Raw genomic sequence first — 17,575 nt, 5'->3', positions numbered from 1 at the left:
TTTATTGATATGATGCATTGTTTTTCCATCCCATTTTCCTTTGTTAAAGTAACAGTTAAATGAATGTTCTGTGGCACAAATATGTAACATTAAAATGACCATTCTATGTTAAATATACACAGTTTAATGGTTTAATGTTTCTTTAGGCAACAGCTTTCTTTCATATTACAAAGCTTTCTTTCATATTACAAAGGAGTTTGAATTACTGTCAGTCCTATGATATTGCAGAGATGGCATATAAAAACAGACACACATAACAAGGCTGTTCTAGAAGACTTAGTCACCTAAACCCTGTAACATCTATTCTTACCAAAGGGGGTGTCTGTGTGGTTCCGTTGTCCATTAAAACTGGCGTAAAATTACCAGTGAGTCCATTCTGTATGTAATCGCTATTCTGCAACATTCCGTTACTCTGAATTAGTCCTGAATTCTGAACAAGTCTATTAAAGAATGGCACAAGACACACGTACGAATTTCCATTCACTACAGGGTCCATGCTACTAGCTTGGTTGAAAAATCCTGTCGGAAATTGCTCAATGGGCACCGGATGTGGATACAAGCCTCCAGCTGACATGGAGTAACACTGCTGGCAGTAAGCTTCCAGAGCAGGACCCTTTGAAGCTTGCGATGACACACCGCTAAAATCAACTGCTATTTTCATTTACCGTTATTAAATCTGTCTCTTGCAGTATATCCAAGTAACATCCGATTATGTTCGTAATCTCGAGTAAATACAATTTTCCAATTACCTTCTTTGGGAGAAATTATTTCCAATTGTTGTCAATAAATGGAATGTACGTTGTGTCCAATGAATGGTGTTGAACAATACACCAATAGAATGCGGATCGAGAGGCAACGTCGTTGTATGCGTAGTACCCTCTGTACTTCTCCAATACCAGCCCTACAGTCAGCCCGGTTCAGCTATTAACAAATATGGCAAGGAAAGAATACAACAGCCAGCAGACACAGCTTTGGAGCTCCCTTTCAAGTCCTGGAGATCAATTAAAAGTAACGTTTTAACTGTTGTCACTGTGATATGCCATGGTTGATATGCAAATCACCTCTGATGTGTGTCTCATGATAAATCTGAGCTTTCAACATGCAACAGGTTGTGATGACAGAACTACACAAAAATCTGTCATGTTTGGAAACTTCATGTGGACTCAATGATAACGTTTTCTTTACTAGTTCTAATGAAAACAAAATCACATTTTTTCATTGATGTCTTTCATATTGTTTGGGAACAAATTGTAGGAAAGAAACAAGAGAATAAATTTTCCTTAAATCCTTGAATAGTATTTTTCTTGTTCACCAATGTCTATCTGAAAATAACCTCCTTCCATTAAGAAATTACAGTCAGGTGTTTTCAACAGTCCAAGATGAGTTATAAAGCTTATGCCATAAATCTCCGGCATAGTTTAGCCAGATAGAAAGGTGAATGTATGCTTAATGATTTCATAATCACCACTAGCACCTTATTCAATTTACAATTTCCCTGAAAATATAATAGCAGCAGCTGACATCAAAAGTGTCCACATCCAAACAATCACTGGTTTTAATTTCGCAATATCAACAAAAATATATCTCCCATAATGGCATTTCCAATATCATCACTTTTTATTTGTATGAAATAGAATTATTGATCTTGATGATGAAAGCAGCCTACATTTTGTATTTCCATTGTCTATTGAGTGCAACCATTTACCTTAATTGACCTTCAAAACTTTAATAGAAAACTCTGCTTCTATGATTAGAGAAAAAATCTATTGAAGAAATGAACATGTGTGTGGTAAATGCCATTAGGTATCCAAACCACCATTGAGGCCTACAATGCTCCCTTATAGCATTAAGCACAGAGGATAACCACATCTCTGTTTCTAAAGAGAGTTCAATAGGCTGCCTTGGTTTCAGAAAAGAGGCCAAGAAAATGGTTCCATACACAGAACATGAAACAGTTATTGTTATATAATTTTAGCACTATTTTTAACCAGCTTTCACTCTCTTTTAATCACTCAAGCAGGTATGAATTCATAAATTGAAGTCAAAGGTTTTGCTGTGCATTTTATTTAGCTAGGTAACTGGACTGGTCAAAATCATTGACATGAACTGGGTTGACATTGACATTGGGAAAACTAGGCACTGGGTTGGTCCAAATCATCATTGATGTGAACTGGGTTACATTGACATTGGGAAAACTAGGCACTGGGTTGGTCCAAATCATCATTGATGTGAACTGGGTTACATTGACATTGGAAAAACTAGGCACTGGGTTGGTCCAAATCATCATTGATGTGAACTGGGTTACATTGACATTGGAAAAACTAGGCACTGGGTTGGTCCAAATCATCATTGATGTGAACTGGGTTACATTGACATTGGGAAAACTAGGCACTGGGTTGGTCCAAATCATTATTGATGTGAACTGGGTTACATTGACATTGGAAAAGTTACATTGTATGTACTGGATTGGTCCAAATCATGGACCAAATCATCCTTGAGGTGAGCTGTGTTTATATAGCATCATTGGAAAAGCTATATGTATGTACGGGATTGGTCCAAATCACATTGAGATGAGCTGGGTTAACACTAACATCCAGAAAGCTAGATACTGGATTGGTCCAAATAGACATTGAGATGAGCTGATTTGACACCACATTTAGGAAAGTTAGATACTGGATTGGTCCAAATAGACATTGAGATGAGCTGATTTGACACCACATTTGGGAAAGTAAGATACTGGATTGGTCCAAATAGTCATTGAGATGAGCTGATTTGACACCACATTTGGGAAAGTAAGATACTGGATTGGTCCAAATAGACATTGAGATGAGCTGATTTGACACCACATTTGGGAAAGTAAGATACTGGATTGGTCCAAATAGTCATTGAGATGAGCTGATTTGACACCACATTTGGGAAAGTAAGATACTGGATTGGTCCAAATAGACATTGAGATGAGCTGATTTGACACCACATTTGGGAAAGTAAGATACTGGATTCAGGTCCAAATAGTCATTGAGATGAGCTGATTTGACACCACATTTGGGAAAGTAAGATACTGGATTGGTCCAAATAGTCATTGAGATGAGCTGATTTGACACCACATTTGGGAAAGTTAGATACTGGATTGGTCCAAATAGTCATTGAGATGAGCTGATTTGACACCACATTTGGGAAAGTAAGATACTGGATTGGTCCAAATAGTCATTGAGATGAGCTGATCGGGAAAGTAAGATACTGGATTGGTCCAAATAGTCATTGAGATGAGCTGATTTGACACCACATTTGGGAAAGTAAGATACTGGATTGGACCAAATAGTCATTGAGATGAGCTGATTTGACACCACATTTGGGAAAGTAAGATACTGGATTGGACCAAATAGTCATTGAGATGAGCTGATTTGACACCACATTTGGGAAAGTAAGATACTGGATTCAGGTCCAAATAGTCATTGAGATGAGCTGATTTGACACCACATTTGGGAAAGTAAGATACTGGATTGGACCAAATCATCACCAAGAATAATGCTTTACAAACTCATACAGACAATATAAAAACAGAAGAAATTGTTTGGCAAAATAATTGCATTTCAAAAACTCTGCAGACTAAAATGGAACATTCTTGGTAATAAAACTGAATCATTGAAAACACAAATTAAATTTGACATTGCCTTAAAGGTTAGACACTGGACCATATAACAACAATCAATTTATTCAATTTTGTTAAGAGCATTCACATGTCAATTATTCAATAAAGAATCTGTTTTGGAAATGAAGCTTTAGGACCAAAACCAATGAGTAACTAATGTCCTAATCATATTATATGCAAAAGTACTGTGTCTATATGATGCATCCTTCATCCTGAAAATACCTGCTATATAAGTGCAAAACCTTCGTTTTAATGACACTGTTTCTTTTGATGCAATATAAGTACAGCAAGAGTGGGTCATTCATTGTTTTGACATATTTGAAAGTTAAGTTTCCAAATAATACTGTTAATTTATAAATGTCCTTTTCCAGCATGACACTGGAGTAAAGCCTCCACATGCATGTATAAAGTAACAGTATGATTTCCAGCATGACACTGGAGTAAAGCCCAAAAGTATATGTATACAGTAACAGTATGATTTCCAGCATGCCACTGGAGTAAAGCCCATTAATTAAGTAACCTATACATCTACCTTCTTACCGATACTGGCCACATTCAACTGGCTGAAAATCATTGCCATAACAGTAAGATTTCCAGCATGCCACTGGAGCAAAGCCCCAAGTATTATTTCCAGCATGACACTGGAGTAAAGCCCACAAGTACGATTTCCAGCATGACACTGGAGTAAAGCCCCCCAAGTACGATTTCCAGCTCTCCACTGGAGTAAAGCCCCACAGTACGATTTCCAGCATGCCACTGTAGTAAAGCCCCCAAGTACGATTTCCAGCGCGCCACTGGAGTAATAAAAGCCCCGAAGTCTGATTTCCAGCTCGCCACTTCAGTACAGCCCCCAGTACGATTTCCAGCTCGCCACTGGAGGAAAGCCCCCAAGTATGATTTCCAGCATGACACGGGAGTAAAGCCCCCAAGTAAGAGTTCCAGCAAGCCACTGGAGTAAAGCCTAAAGTACAATTTCCAGCTCGCCAAGAGAGTAAAGTCTCCAAGTACGATTTTGAGCATGACACTGGAGTAAAGCCCCAAAGTACAATTTCCAGCTCGCCACTGCAGTAGTCTCCAAGTACATTTATAAAGTTACAATATGATTTCCAGCATAACAAGTACATTTATAAAGTAATAGTATAGCATAGGAACAATGACTCCATAAAAGCTGGTTTTCGACCAAATTCAAACCCAATATCTTGAGACATGTTTTTCTTGAAAATGTCTGCTTTCTCTAAGACTTTTGTTTTAAATTTTATAGACTATCAGTTTTCATATTCTGAAAATTTAATCACACCAGCATGTTATTTCTGCAGAGAATAGTTGTCTGAAATTTAATGAGATTATGGATGAGAAATTTGAACTACAGAGATTTACAATTATAGTGTGAAATACAGAGATTAAATTCTCTCCTGGGGAAATAACGTATAGAATGTCATGCTGTCAATCCTTGTTTAGTGTTATACTATAAAACAGATGCAGTTACCAACTGTTATTTACATAAAATACCTTACAGAACTCTACAATCTTTACTAGAACTATGGTTCTTTCGTTATCTGGCTGAACAAATATTCAAAGTATATTATATTTGTCAAAGCACTTTTTCCAATGCTATAAATATAGTAGTTATAATTGTGTATCTCTTTTTCCAATGCTATCAATGAAGGTATTAAAACTATAACTTTTCCCGACAAATCAATTAAACAATTTACCATTCCTCTTCTCAATATCAATCTTGGTGCAAAAGGGCATCAACTACATGTGAGCATCTACAAAACATATGAAAACCATTTGCTCTTTCAATTTATGAATTACTCATGCCATAAACAGCCATGCCTTTTGCCTTGGGCAGATAGATGGGGGGAAACCTATTTTTTCATTGCTTAATAATGAAACACAAATCATGAACATACTGTTAGGTTCACTCCCACGGGAGGTCAGACATCGATTGTTGGCATCAGTCAGTGCTTTGCCTTCAAAAGCTATGGCAACTATCACCAACGCTTCACCTATAACTCTGCTTTTAGCTACATAAGTATGAATTATCTCTTAATATTTCTGAATAGTACATTCATAAGGCCCATTGTATATACTGAGATAAACAAAGGATGCAAAATTTGCAAAAGTGAATTATTTCCAGGGGTAAAATTTGTGCACATAAAGACTGAAGGATGGCCAAACACACACCAAATGAGTCTTCCTCTTGGCAACTATATGCAGTGTTTCTTGACATCTACTTCACCTAGAACATAAAGATGATTCTCTCTTGCAAAACTCAAGCACACATAGTCCTCATTTAAAAGAAGTAAGTTCAAGAATTCAACAGTCAACAACGAAAAAAGAAAAATTATGTTATGTGAATACTGGGGTTTTACAAAGGTTTCATACTACAGGCACACATTAATACAGACTTTGTATGTCCTAAATTGATACAAGCATTTCAGCATACCTGATTGGAAAATGGTAGGGCATGTCAATTAGTCCTGATTCAAAAATGGTAGGACATGTCAGTAAGTCCTGATTGGAAAATGGTAGGTAGTGTCAATAAGTCCTGATTGGAAAATGGTAGGTAGTGTCAATAAGTCCTGATTGGAAAATGGTAGGTAGTGTCAATAAGTCCTGATTGGAAAATGGCAGGTAGTGTCAATAAGTCCTGATTGGAAAATGGTAGGTAGTGTCAATAAGTCCTGATTGGAAAATGGTAGGACATGTCAATAAGTCCTGGTGGAAAAATGGTAGGTAGTGTCAATAAGTCCTGATTGGAAAATGGCAGGTAGTGTCGCTAAGACCTGATTGGAAAATGGAAAGACGTGTTAATTAGTCCTGATTGGAAAATGCTAAGTCATATGTCAAGAGTACTGAATAAGTGTAAGGACATATTAGTAAGTCCTAAACGGAGAGCGATAAGACATGTCATTAAGTCATGAGTTCAGAATGAAGTGGAAGGATATGTCATTAAGTTAGGAATCCTGAATGGATAGCGGTAGAAATGTCAATAGTCCTGATAGGAAAGTGGTAGGACATGTCAATGAGTCAGGAGTTCTAAATGGACAGTGCTTAGACATGTGAGGAGTCCTGAATGGACAGTAGTAAGACATGTGAGGAGTCCTGAATGGACAGTAGTAAGACATGTGAGGAGTCCTGAATGGATAGTAGTAAGACCTGTGAGGAGTCCTGAATGGACAGTAGTAAGACGTGTGAGGAGTCCTGAATGGATAGTAGTAAGACGTGTGAGGAGTCCTGAATGGACAGTAGTAAGACGTGTGAGGAGTCCTGAATGGACAGTAGTAAGACCTGTGAGGAGTCCTGAATGGACAGTAGTAAGTCATGTGAGGAGTCCTGAATGGACAGTAGTAAGACGTGTGAGGAGTCCTGAATGGACAGTAGTAAGACGTGTGAGGAGTCCTGAATGGACAGTAGTAAGACATGTGAGGAGTCCTGAATGGACAGTAGTAAGACATGTGAGGAGTCCTGAATGGACAGTAGTAAGACATGTGAGAAGTCCTGAATGGACAGTAGTAAGACATGTGAGGAGTCCTGAATAGACAGTAGTATGATGTGTGAGGAGTCTGTGTGAGGAGTCCTGAATGGACAGTAGTAAGACATGTGAGGAGTTTTGAATGGACAGTAGTAAGACGTGTGAGGAGTCCTGAATGGACAGTATTAAGACATGTGAGGAGTCCTGAATGGACAGTAGTAAGACGTATGAGGAGTCCTGAATGGACAGTAGTAAGACGTATGAGGAGTTTTGAATGGACAGTAGTAAGACGTGTGAGGAGTCCTGAATGGACAGTATTAAGACATGTGAGGAGTCTGTGTGAGGAGTCCTGAATGGACAGTAGAAAGACGTGTAAGGAGTTTTGAATAGACAGTAGTAAGACCTGTGAGGAGTCCTGAATGGACAGTAGTAAGACGTGTGAGGAGTCCTGAATGGACAGTAGTAAGACGTGTGAGGAGTCCTGAATGGACAGTAAGGAGTTCTGAATGGACAGTAGTAAGACCTGTGAGGAGTCCTGAATGGACAGTAGTAAGACCTGTGAGGTGTCCTGAATGGACAGTGGTAAGACCTGTGAGGAGGCCTGAATGGACAGTAGTAAGACATGTGAGGAGTCCTGAATGGACAGTAGTAAGACCTGTGAGGAGGCCTGAATGGACAGAAGTAAGACCTGTGAGGAGTCCTGAATGGACAGTTGTAAGACCTGTGAGGAGTCCTGAAGGGACAGTAGTAAGACCTGTAAGGAGTCCTGAATTTGACAGTATTAAGTGTTATTGCAAGTTCAAGGTCATCCATTTTAAGACACAGAGTCTATAACACTTGGCAACAAACTCCAATGAAAACAAGTTCAATTCTTTTTTGCCAATGTTAGCTCCTGTCTCATTTTATGCAGTGTCCATATATTCTGCACAATTTTTCAGACTTTCTAAACTGAAACTTTTTTTTAAGTGATCAGGGTTTTCTTAAAATATAATAGCCGTTTAATTTAGGGTCATCATTATATTTAATCTGACCAAATTCAGCATTTGTTACACTGGCTTTCCGATCCTTGATGGTCTATTAGGCGCGACAGGGTCCATTAATATTTTGTGTATGGTGCCCATTTACTAAGCTATTATCTATTGATTTCCCCTTACATGGCCAGTAAACGTTTCCACAGTGGTGCGTAAATTGCAGAAAATGGCCATATCAGACATCTATACCTCATCCCAAGGACATCTTAATATGATAAGTTTAAACAAATAATGAAGTAGCTATTAAATGTGACACAACAAATCATTTCTGCAAGTTTATGTAGATTACGCAGGAAACTATTAGCTTTCGATGGCAACAATATGGAAAGTGTTAGCAACAATACGAGAAGTGGGAGAAGTGGGACAGTCTGATACAATCACAAATGAGCCCTAGTGCTATAGGTTATATACATCCTGGGGGGTTAACAATGGAAGGCTGCAGACAACACAACTATAGAAGGCTTTGGTACCTGCTGCCAGTATCCCTACCAATTGCGTTCTTTACTGGAAAACCACTGAATATTTATAAGAAATACAAGCACAGGGGTTAAATGGGGGTTAGGTTTCAACTTGAACCCAGGCAATATTTTGGTCCATTGATTTTTAAAGAGGAAGACCAACATAATTTTCTTCATTTTTTGACTCCCCCTTGGAGAGTTTTTTTTATTTTTTGAAATAATATAGTTTTGAAATGAAGCTAATTGTCTCAAAGACAGCACAGTTAAATGCAGCTCCTGCAGTTTTTCAACTCTTAATTTGTTTTTAAAAGCCTGCACTCTAGAACTCCTTCAGAACTTATGTAGATAAGAAGAAGGCGTATGTAGATAAGGAAATAGTAGGATAGATACAATATGGCAATAACCTTCAGGTGTAAACTAATGATATAGCAAAACTCTAACATTCACTGGCATCGATATTTTACGCAATTAAATACATCTTTGTTCCAACTACCGCCTAACAACAATTATCACCAAAATCAACTGGCAGCTCGCGTGACCAAAATTATTGCTCCATTTTTTTCTCACATGATCAGATATTCATTTTCCCAAGACATAACTAAATGTCTTGCTTTCTCATTATTATTGATTCTTGTTATATCCAAAACAGTGGCGTTATCAGGACCTTAGATTTTTTTCAAATTTTAAAGATTTTAGTGCTAAAGAGTGAAGCCATTATAAATCATTTCAGTGTAAAGCACATTTTTTTCTTTTAATTAATTGCTAATGAAGTTTCTCTATTGCTTTCATTTTTTCAAGTCAAGGAATAACTTTCTAATACATTGCAACCATTTCATTTACTTAGCAAGTTCAATAACTGAAGTTTTCTGGTTTCATTCAGATAACATTGATTAAGTGCAGTTTTGTATCATACATCAGGTTTGTATTTTATGTCAGGTATGTATTGTGCGTCACGTTTGAATCATATGTCAGGTTTGTATTATATGTCAGGTTTGTATAATTGTCAGTTTGTATTATATGTCAGGTATGTATTGAGCGTCACATTTGAATCATGTGTCAGGTTTGTATTATATGTCAGGTTTGTATTAAATGTCAGGTTTGTATCATACATCAGGTTTGTATTATATGTCAGGTATGTATTGTGTGTCACGTTTGAATCCAGTGTCAGGTTTGTATTATATGTCAGGTTTGTATTATATGTCAGGTATGTATTGAGCGTCACATTTGAATCATGTGTCAGGTTTGTATTATATGTCAGGTTTGTATTAAATGTCAGGTTTGTATCATACATCAGGTTTGTATTATATGTCAGTTATGTATTGTGTGTCACGTTTGAATCCAGTGTCAGGTTTGTATTATATGTCAGGTTTGTATTTTATGTCAGGTTTGTATTATATGTCAGGTTTGTATAATTGTCAGTTTGTATTATATGTCAGGTTTGTATTTTATGTTAGATTTGAATAACTGTCAGGTTTGTATTATATGTCAGGTTTGTAAAATTGTCAGGTTTGTGTCATATTGCAGGATTGTATTAAATGTCAGGTGTTTTTGTTTATTATTCCTGAAAAAGTATAAATTGGAAAATTATAGCGTAACAATTTTTTCATCACCAGATTTTAATAATTGATTATTTTTAGAAGAAAAACAATTTAAATTTAAAATGATATTTTAATCTGAATTTGAAATAATTTTTAGATAACAGGCAAGGAAGGAAAAAGAGGAATATATATATATAAGCCACATAGAGGTGTTAAAAGGTGAATGAATAAAGGAAAGCGCCCTTCAGAACTCATTATCACTTCTACAATCAGTATACATAAGTTGTGTATCAAAATTCAATATACACAGGCATTCAGAGACAGGCTTGCATGACTGGCAACCATCAGACATTGGATGCAACATAAATATGTCCAGCATAAAATGTGCACTTACATGCTCACTGGTTCTATAGTGATAAATGCACGATAAACGAATTTATGGAAGGAAGGTGAACTTAAATTTTCCAGAACAGGCATTGGAGCTGTTTATGTAACAAAGAGGGAAATTCAGATAGAAAATCTAACTTGTATTCCTAAACTAGATCACGTTTTGTTAATGTGTGTGTGTGTGTCTGTGTATAAATTTATTTACCTTAAGTTATGTCACAGGAATGTGATAAATGCCCCCAAATTGGCCTTATCGGAGAAGCTCTCCTGAGTGTGAGTAAAAAACAACCTTACATACAAACACACAAATTGACCAATTAGTGTGACCTTGACATTGTCGGTGAGAGCATGAATTCTTGGAGTGAATCAGCTTCCCATTCTGCTCCACAATTCTGTGTAGTTTGATTGAAATACGATCGAAAGTGCCACAGTTACAGCTGAGACATGATTTTTTTTTAATGAGATGAGTCCACAAATGCTATGTGCTACACTATCCCATGCTGCTCTAGATTTCTGTGAAGTCTGATGGAAATCCCATTGCAATGAAGCAAGTTATAGATGCTGAGGGGTGATGTTAACAGACGGACTGACAGACAGTGTGTCTAATAAAAAAAATAACTAGAGCTATCATAAGAGATGACAAGGGCCTCATACAATAGCAAGCGGAGCAAGTTGAGGGCATGCCTAAAGTAAAATGAGGCAATGATGTTCAGATCATGCTCACAGATCATTAACAAAGATCTTATTAAAAATAGAGTGACACATTTATTGACAACCTCAACATTTCTCCAACAAAGTGATTTATTACTGATGGTTGTGTAGAATTCACATGAACCATGTAATGCAGTGCTGACACTTGCCTTTATTTATAATTCATCCCAAAGTCTTCATGATTACTAACCTCCTACATGATTATACAGCCTACTTTCTTGTCCTCTCTTTTTCCATTCCTCCTGACAGCCTCTGGCCAGAAGATATGAGAAATCCCGAGGGTCCATCTGGCTTGTGTATGGGCACCCCCCAGCCAACACAAGACGACTAGTAAGTGACTAGAGAGTCTCCATACCGCTGCCTCATCTCATCTATAATTCACTAGGCCTACCACTCTGCAGCACTTTGCCTCCACGATATATGTGCTGCTCTTGAAATATGCGAGGAAACACCACAGATGTCCCCATGTTTTTGCGTGACTTATGGCTCTAGCCCAACAAACAGCTGTGACATAATTATCCCTTACAGTGTTAGTACCAACAGCTTCTTAGATATGTTTCCAGTTTCAAGAAGTTATTACAGCACCATATTTCTAGTTTTAAAACATATTTCATTTAAAAAAACAAACACCAACAGTTACTGTGAAAATGGGAAAGCTAGCATTTAATACCAACAGTATATTATAAATGGTGTCCTCATTTGAACAGCTCTAATACCAACAGTATATTACAGATGGTGTATTCAAATGAACAACTCTAATACCAACAGTATATTACAGATGGTGTCCTCATTTGAACAACTCTAATACCAACAGTATATTACAGATGGTGTATTCAAATGAACAACTCTAATACCAACAGTATATTACAGATGGTGTCCTCATTTGAACAACTCTGATACCAACAGTATATTAAAGAGGATGTCCTCATTTGAACAACTCTAATACCAACAGTATATTACAGATGGTGTCCTCATTTGAACAACTCTAATACCAACAGTATATTACAGATGGTGTATTCAAATGAACAACTCTAATACCAACAGTATATTACAGATGGTGTCCTCATTTGAACAACTCTAATACCAACAGTATATTACAGATGGTGTCCTCATTTGAACAACTCTAATACCAACAGTATATTACAGATGGTGTATTCAAATGAACAACTCTAATACCAGCAGTATATTACAGAGGATGTCCTCATTTGAACAACTCTAATACCAACAGTATATTACAGATGGTGTCCTCATTTGAACAACTCTAATACCAACAGTATATTACAGATGGTGTATTCAAATGAACAACTCTAATACCAACAGTAAATTATAGATGATGTCTTCATTCACCCATACAAATAGTTGTATCATTTATTTTATCGAAACTCCAAACATGTTTTGGTTGTGAACAATGTTAAGTCAGTTCATTTCAATCATGAATGTGATGCTCTTTAAGATTATCTCTATGATATGAGTGTGGCAGTGTGATGTCATGACTTTGTACAAGAATAATAATTCAATTCACCAGGATTATCCTGCATAGTAACTAAAATACTTAGAATATCAAATGTCTATTGGGACAGTTCAGTATTTGAGCAAAGGGAGATAACTCAATCATTCCAAGCTTCTCCTGGACAACTGCACAGTCCCCAATGGAATGTTTTCATAACGCTTCAATTCACTTCATTTCATGTATACAGAATATTTAATTATTTGGGTAGTACAACATTCAAACTGTTATATTCAAGACATATCCTGAAGATTTGAAATCTTACGCCAGTTGTTACATATCAACTAAGACATGAAATGTATGGGACTGTAACATTTACCCTTACTTTTACCATGAGTTTCATATTATTTCATACATACTTGTATAGACTACAAGTCTTTTTAAAGGGAACACTTTGAGATAAATTAACATTACATAATGAAATCAATATCACCTCGTTAAATATAAATGATCATTTCCTAATAACTATTGTATAACAGCAGTGTGATAATTTCACACATCTCATGAATATTGCTGTAACATTTGGTAAAATACATGCAGTATTATCTAACTATGATCTAGTATAAAAGTACAATCAACAAAGTTGCACATCAACAAAAGATTGGGCTGAAATTCAAAAGAAGCAGGATTATAATTCATCTATAGTTATGATACAAAACTATCATTTTATAAAAATTGCAAACTGTTAGTAGTGCACACGAAAAAAAGTGTTAAAGAGCGCATACGCTTAAGGTATTTTAAATTAATTGTGTAATACAAAAATATATTATATAGCACTTTACAAGAAATGAAAATTTCAGAAAAAGAATTCTTAATGTAAAAACATATAGATAAACCTGATATTAAATGAAAAAATAGATTTCATACCAAATTGAAATTGTGTTCCACCAATATTAACCATAGTTTTATTTATCCAGGGAAACAAAGGAATGGTGAAAAAAACTATAAATAAAACAATTAAAAATCTCAAAAAAACAAAACAACAGTAATAAATGACCATTCATTCTTTTTCCAGTATATATCCAAATATTGCAAAGATTAAATAAAGAATATAACCAATGAAAAGTTTTTAAAACATGATAACACGACCAAACAATTGGGTTTGAAAAAATGTATAACAAGTATGAAATGCAGCCTACGCCAATATAATCACAAAACAACAGCTTTCACTTAGACAAGTAAACTTTTAACAGGAAGATTCAACACAGGGTACAGACAAACATAACTGTTGGATGTAAGAAAAGTAAATAAACAAGTAAAACAATACTACCAAATGCGTATAGCACTATCTCACTGATATTATTTCGAAAGGCAAGACTAGAAAAAAGAAAGAATACAAATAAATGTAAAAAAAAAAAAAAAATGAGAAATAGTACCCCTGTTTTGAAAGGCCATTTTCAGCTCTCTGTCTGACATTACCTGCAGAAAAGAAAAAAGCATTAACTTATCTTCATGTCCTATAAACCTGAACAATGTTCCTTCCTGTTCCATCTAAAAATCACTTTAGTACAAAAAGACCCCTGCACTACTGAGTGCAAGAAACTTCTACTAGGAGAAATCAGTCACACAATTATAAAATTGACTCGATCAATTTCTTAACAAGCATTACAACAATACCAAACCCTCTGATTTAAAATATGAAGACAATTTCAAAAACATGCAAAACATGTACCATTTTCTGTACAAATATCCAACATGATAAAAATTTAGTTCCATTCTTTGCTTCAAGTAAAATGTAATCAGAATTGAAGCTTTCCACAAGCATACATGTTGGCTCAACCCTTTTCATAAATGGAAACATATGACCTTCCCTTAATAGAATAAAATACAACAAGAGGGTGACGAGTGCCCCCAAAGTGGTACACAAGTGTGATTCAAAGGTCAATTAGAAAGGGGAAAAAGAAGCAACAAAAGGTGTGGATTAAGAAAGGAATGTTTTTTGAACAAATGGAATATATAAAACACTTATACATGAGAAAGTAACAGCCTGTACAAGATCACCTATACTCTATGTCCTCATATGCAGCATTATATAGTAATCAAGCAATAAATGTGACCTTGACCTTAGAGATCGGGACACGGGTCATGCACTGTCTTCTTGGTATGTCAACCACACATGTTGAAAATTATTTTAAAATCTGTCCAAACAAAAGAAAGTTACAGTCTGGACACGACCACCAAAACTCTATACAAGAGAAGGATACAGCCGGGACACGATCACCAATACTCTAGGTTCCTTTATGCAGCATTCAATAGTAAACAAACACTAAGTGTGACCTTGACCTTAGAGGTAGGGACACCGGTCTTGCACACAACATGTCATCTTGTTATGTCCAACACATGTGGGGAGTTATTTTAAAATCTGTCTAAACAAGAGAAAGTTAGTCTGGACACGAGAAATTGAGCCGGTCGCATAGACAATGTGATTTTAATATGCCCACCTTTGGAGGCATGTTATGCCATCTAAATGACCAGCAATTTCTGTACAAAACAATATGAAAAACAAAACCCCCAAAAAGCATTGTTTGCAAACTTAAGAGTTATTATGAATCACAGAATAAAGCAACTAATGGGATTTGAGTGTGTCACCAGCATTTTGTGTTGGACAAAAAACAAACATTCCAGCAGTCAATGCAAAGTTGGAGTAGCTCATGTCTATGTTATTTCATCAAGCCACCAAACTCAATTCTTTTATTTCAGGCTATTACGGATTGTTATTGGCTGGTCATGCCGAGAAATAAAGCGACAATTTTCTTGTCTCAAGCGGAACTCTGGATCCTCAAGTTGTATTGAGGTTGGAAAACACACTAAAAATATTGCGATGTTGAAATTAATGGGATTCCCAGCCAATGCCTTTGATTAACTTGTAACTCATCCACAATTCTGGCCTTATTGGTAAAACAGAACAACAGCAGACATTTATTAAGGTTATCAAAGTGCCTTTTACAGCACATGAGTTATATAATAAGGAGTCAAACCAAGAGTTTCTTCCGCAATATTTGTTTATTACTAAATTATGTTAGCTACCTTGATAAGATGGCTGTAAGCTGGTAAAACAGGAACCATCCTGGGAATAAATACTGGACCCATTGCAGGAACCATCCTGGAGTAGTGGAACCATATCACAGCAGGAACCATCCTTGGTATGTCAGTAGTGGAACCATATCACAGCAAGGCCATCCTGGGCAGGAATACTGGACCGATAGCAAGGACTACCATTGGTATAAGTACTGTATTCACAGCAGGGACCATTCTGGGAAGAATTACTGAACCCATAGCAGGGAACCATCTGGGCAGAACAACTGGACCCATAGCAGGGAACCTTCTGGGCAGAAGTACTGGACCCATAGCAGGGAACCTTCTGGGCAGAAGTACTGGACCCATAGCAGGGAACCTTCTGGGCAGAAGTACTGGACCCATAGCAGGGAACCTTCTGGGCAGAAGTACTGGACCCATAGCAGGGAACCTCCTGGGCAGAAGTACTGGACCCACAGCAGGGAGCCTCCTGGGCAGAAGTACTGGACCCACAGCAGGGAGCCTTCTGGACAGAAGTAGTGGACCGATAGCAGGGAACTTTTTGGGCAAAAGTACTGGACCCATAGCAAGGAACCTTCTGGGCAAAAGTACTGGACCTGTAGCAGGGAACCTCCTGGGCAGATACAATTAAAAGTGTGAAATTTTGTTTTTAAGCACTTAAAAAAGATGCTATACTTGTCATTAAATTCACTATTCTGAAATCTGTGTTACCTATAGAATATGAAGTCCCAAATGCCTCATTATCAAGCATTAATTTAATAACTTAAGCCAGGAAAATTCCATGTCAAAAACAACAAGAGAAAATTACACTTTTGGGAATTATTATAACAGATCACTATACAAAACACCATACTTTTCAAGAAAAACTACAGCCATTACAGTCGTAATGAATTTCCCAAGAAGTGCCGCCTGGACACAGGAATGGTTCAATGTCATGTTTTGAATTAACAACATCAACATTTGCATTATTAGCATTATATACTGTGAAGCATTTAACAAAGCCAATTTCAAGTTTGCATCATGTACAATGTCATGTTTAAAAAAAAGTCATAGTGTGGAAAGAAAAATCTAATGCATGAATACTCTGCTTATAGTGATACCATTTTTGACAAAGTTAAAGAGCAAAACATTCTCTAGCATGAAAAGTGACAAAAAATGGCTGGTGCACAACAGGCCGTGCTGACCATGGGCTGACCTATGAAGTTTCATGAGTGTAGGTGAAACCATTTTCGAGCAACATGTGAGACATAAGTTAGGTCACAACAACCCAGACTGACCAATATTCCAACATTCTTATGAAGTTAAATGTTTGTAGGTTCAATACTTTTAATCCTACATGACTCAATATTTCATATGATGCGTCAGATCAGAGGCGACCAGACAAACCTTGAAATAAAACAAACAATTATTTAAAATATTTAAAAATACTATAGACTTTTCAATACTGGTCACTGGAAAAATCTAAATGAAAATGTTTCTTAAGATGTTTTCTATTGAAACAAAGTTTAGTCGAAAATGAGGTTGTGCTCAGGCATATTTCTATTCAGATTCACTGTAAATGTGTATCTTTTTAATGTGTCACAGGCATAATATATTCAACTTTATCTTTGTTGTGAAATAATTTGGTATACATACAAGAAATACATACAATTCTACACAAGACTAAATTCAACTAAGACATATAGAATTTTCTAAAATGTATATATATATGAAGATTTTGCTTCAAGACATTTCAGCCTCATCAACCATCAAAAGCCTGTCCCCTGGGATGAAGTTGGAG

At 36.4% G+C, this 17,575-nt stretch overlaps 1 protein-coding gene across 11 annotated transcripts in view; it reads right to left on the bottom strand.

Moving 5' to 3' along the window:
• The window catches only part of LOC128212358 (nucleolysin TIAR-like), a 147,481-nt gene that overhangs the window by 60,678 nt on the left and 69,228 nt on the right, over positions 1 to 17,575 (bottom strand). For 2 of the 11 annotated variants that reach the window (XM_052917766.1, XM_052917767.1), the window contains exon 1: positions 311 to 859. The exons of 5 other annotated variants lie outside the window; for them this stretch is intronic. In XM_052917766.1, coding sequence (XP_052773726.1) covers positions 311 to 661 — 351 coding nt within the window. In that variant the 5' untranslated portion in view covers positions 662 to 859. Of the gene's footprint in view, positions 1 to 310; positions 865 to 17,575 lie in introns of those variants that run through there. 4 more of the 11 variants (XM_052917770.1, XM_052917768.1, XM_052917771.1 and 1 more) reach the window with 4 other exon arrangements.

This window comes from Mya arenaria, chromosome 12 (assembly GCF_026914265.1).
Source record: "Mya arenaria isolate MELC-2E11 chromosome 12, ASM2691426v1".
Classification (NCBI taxonomy): domain Eukaryota; kingdom Metazoa; phylum Mollusca; class Bivalvia; order Myida; family Myidae; genus Mya; species Mya arenaria.
Note: the sequence above shows the minus strand (reverse complement) of the source record. Positions and strands in the feature narration are given on the sequence as shown.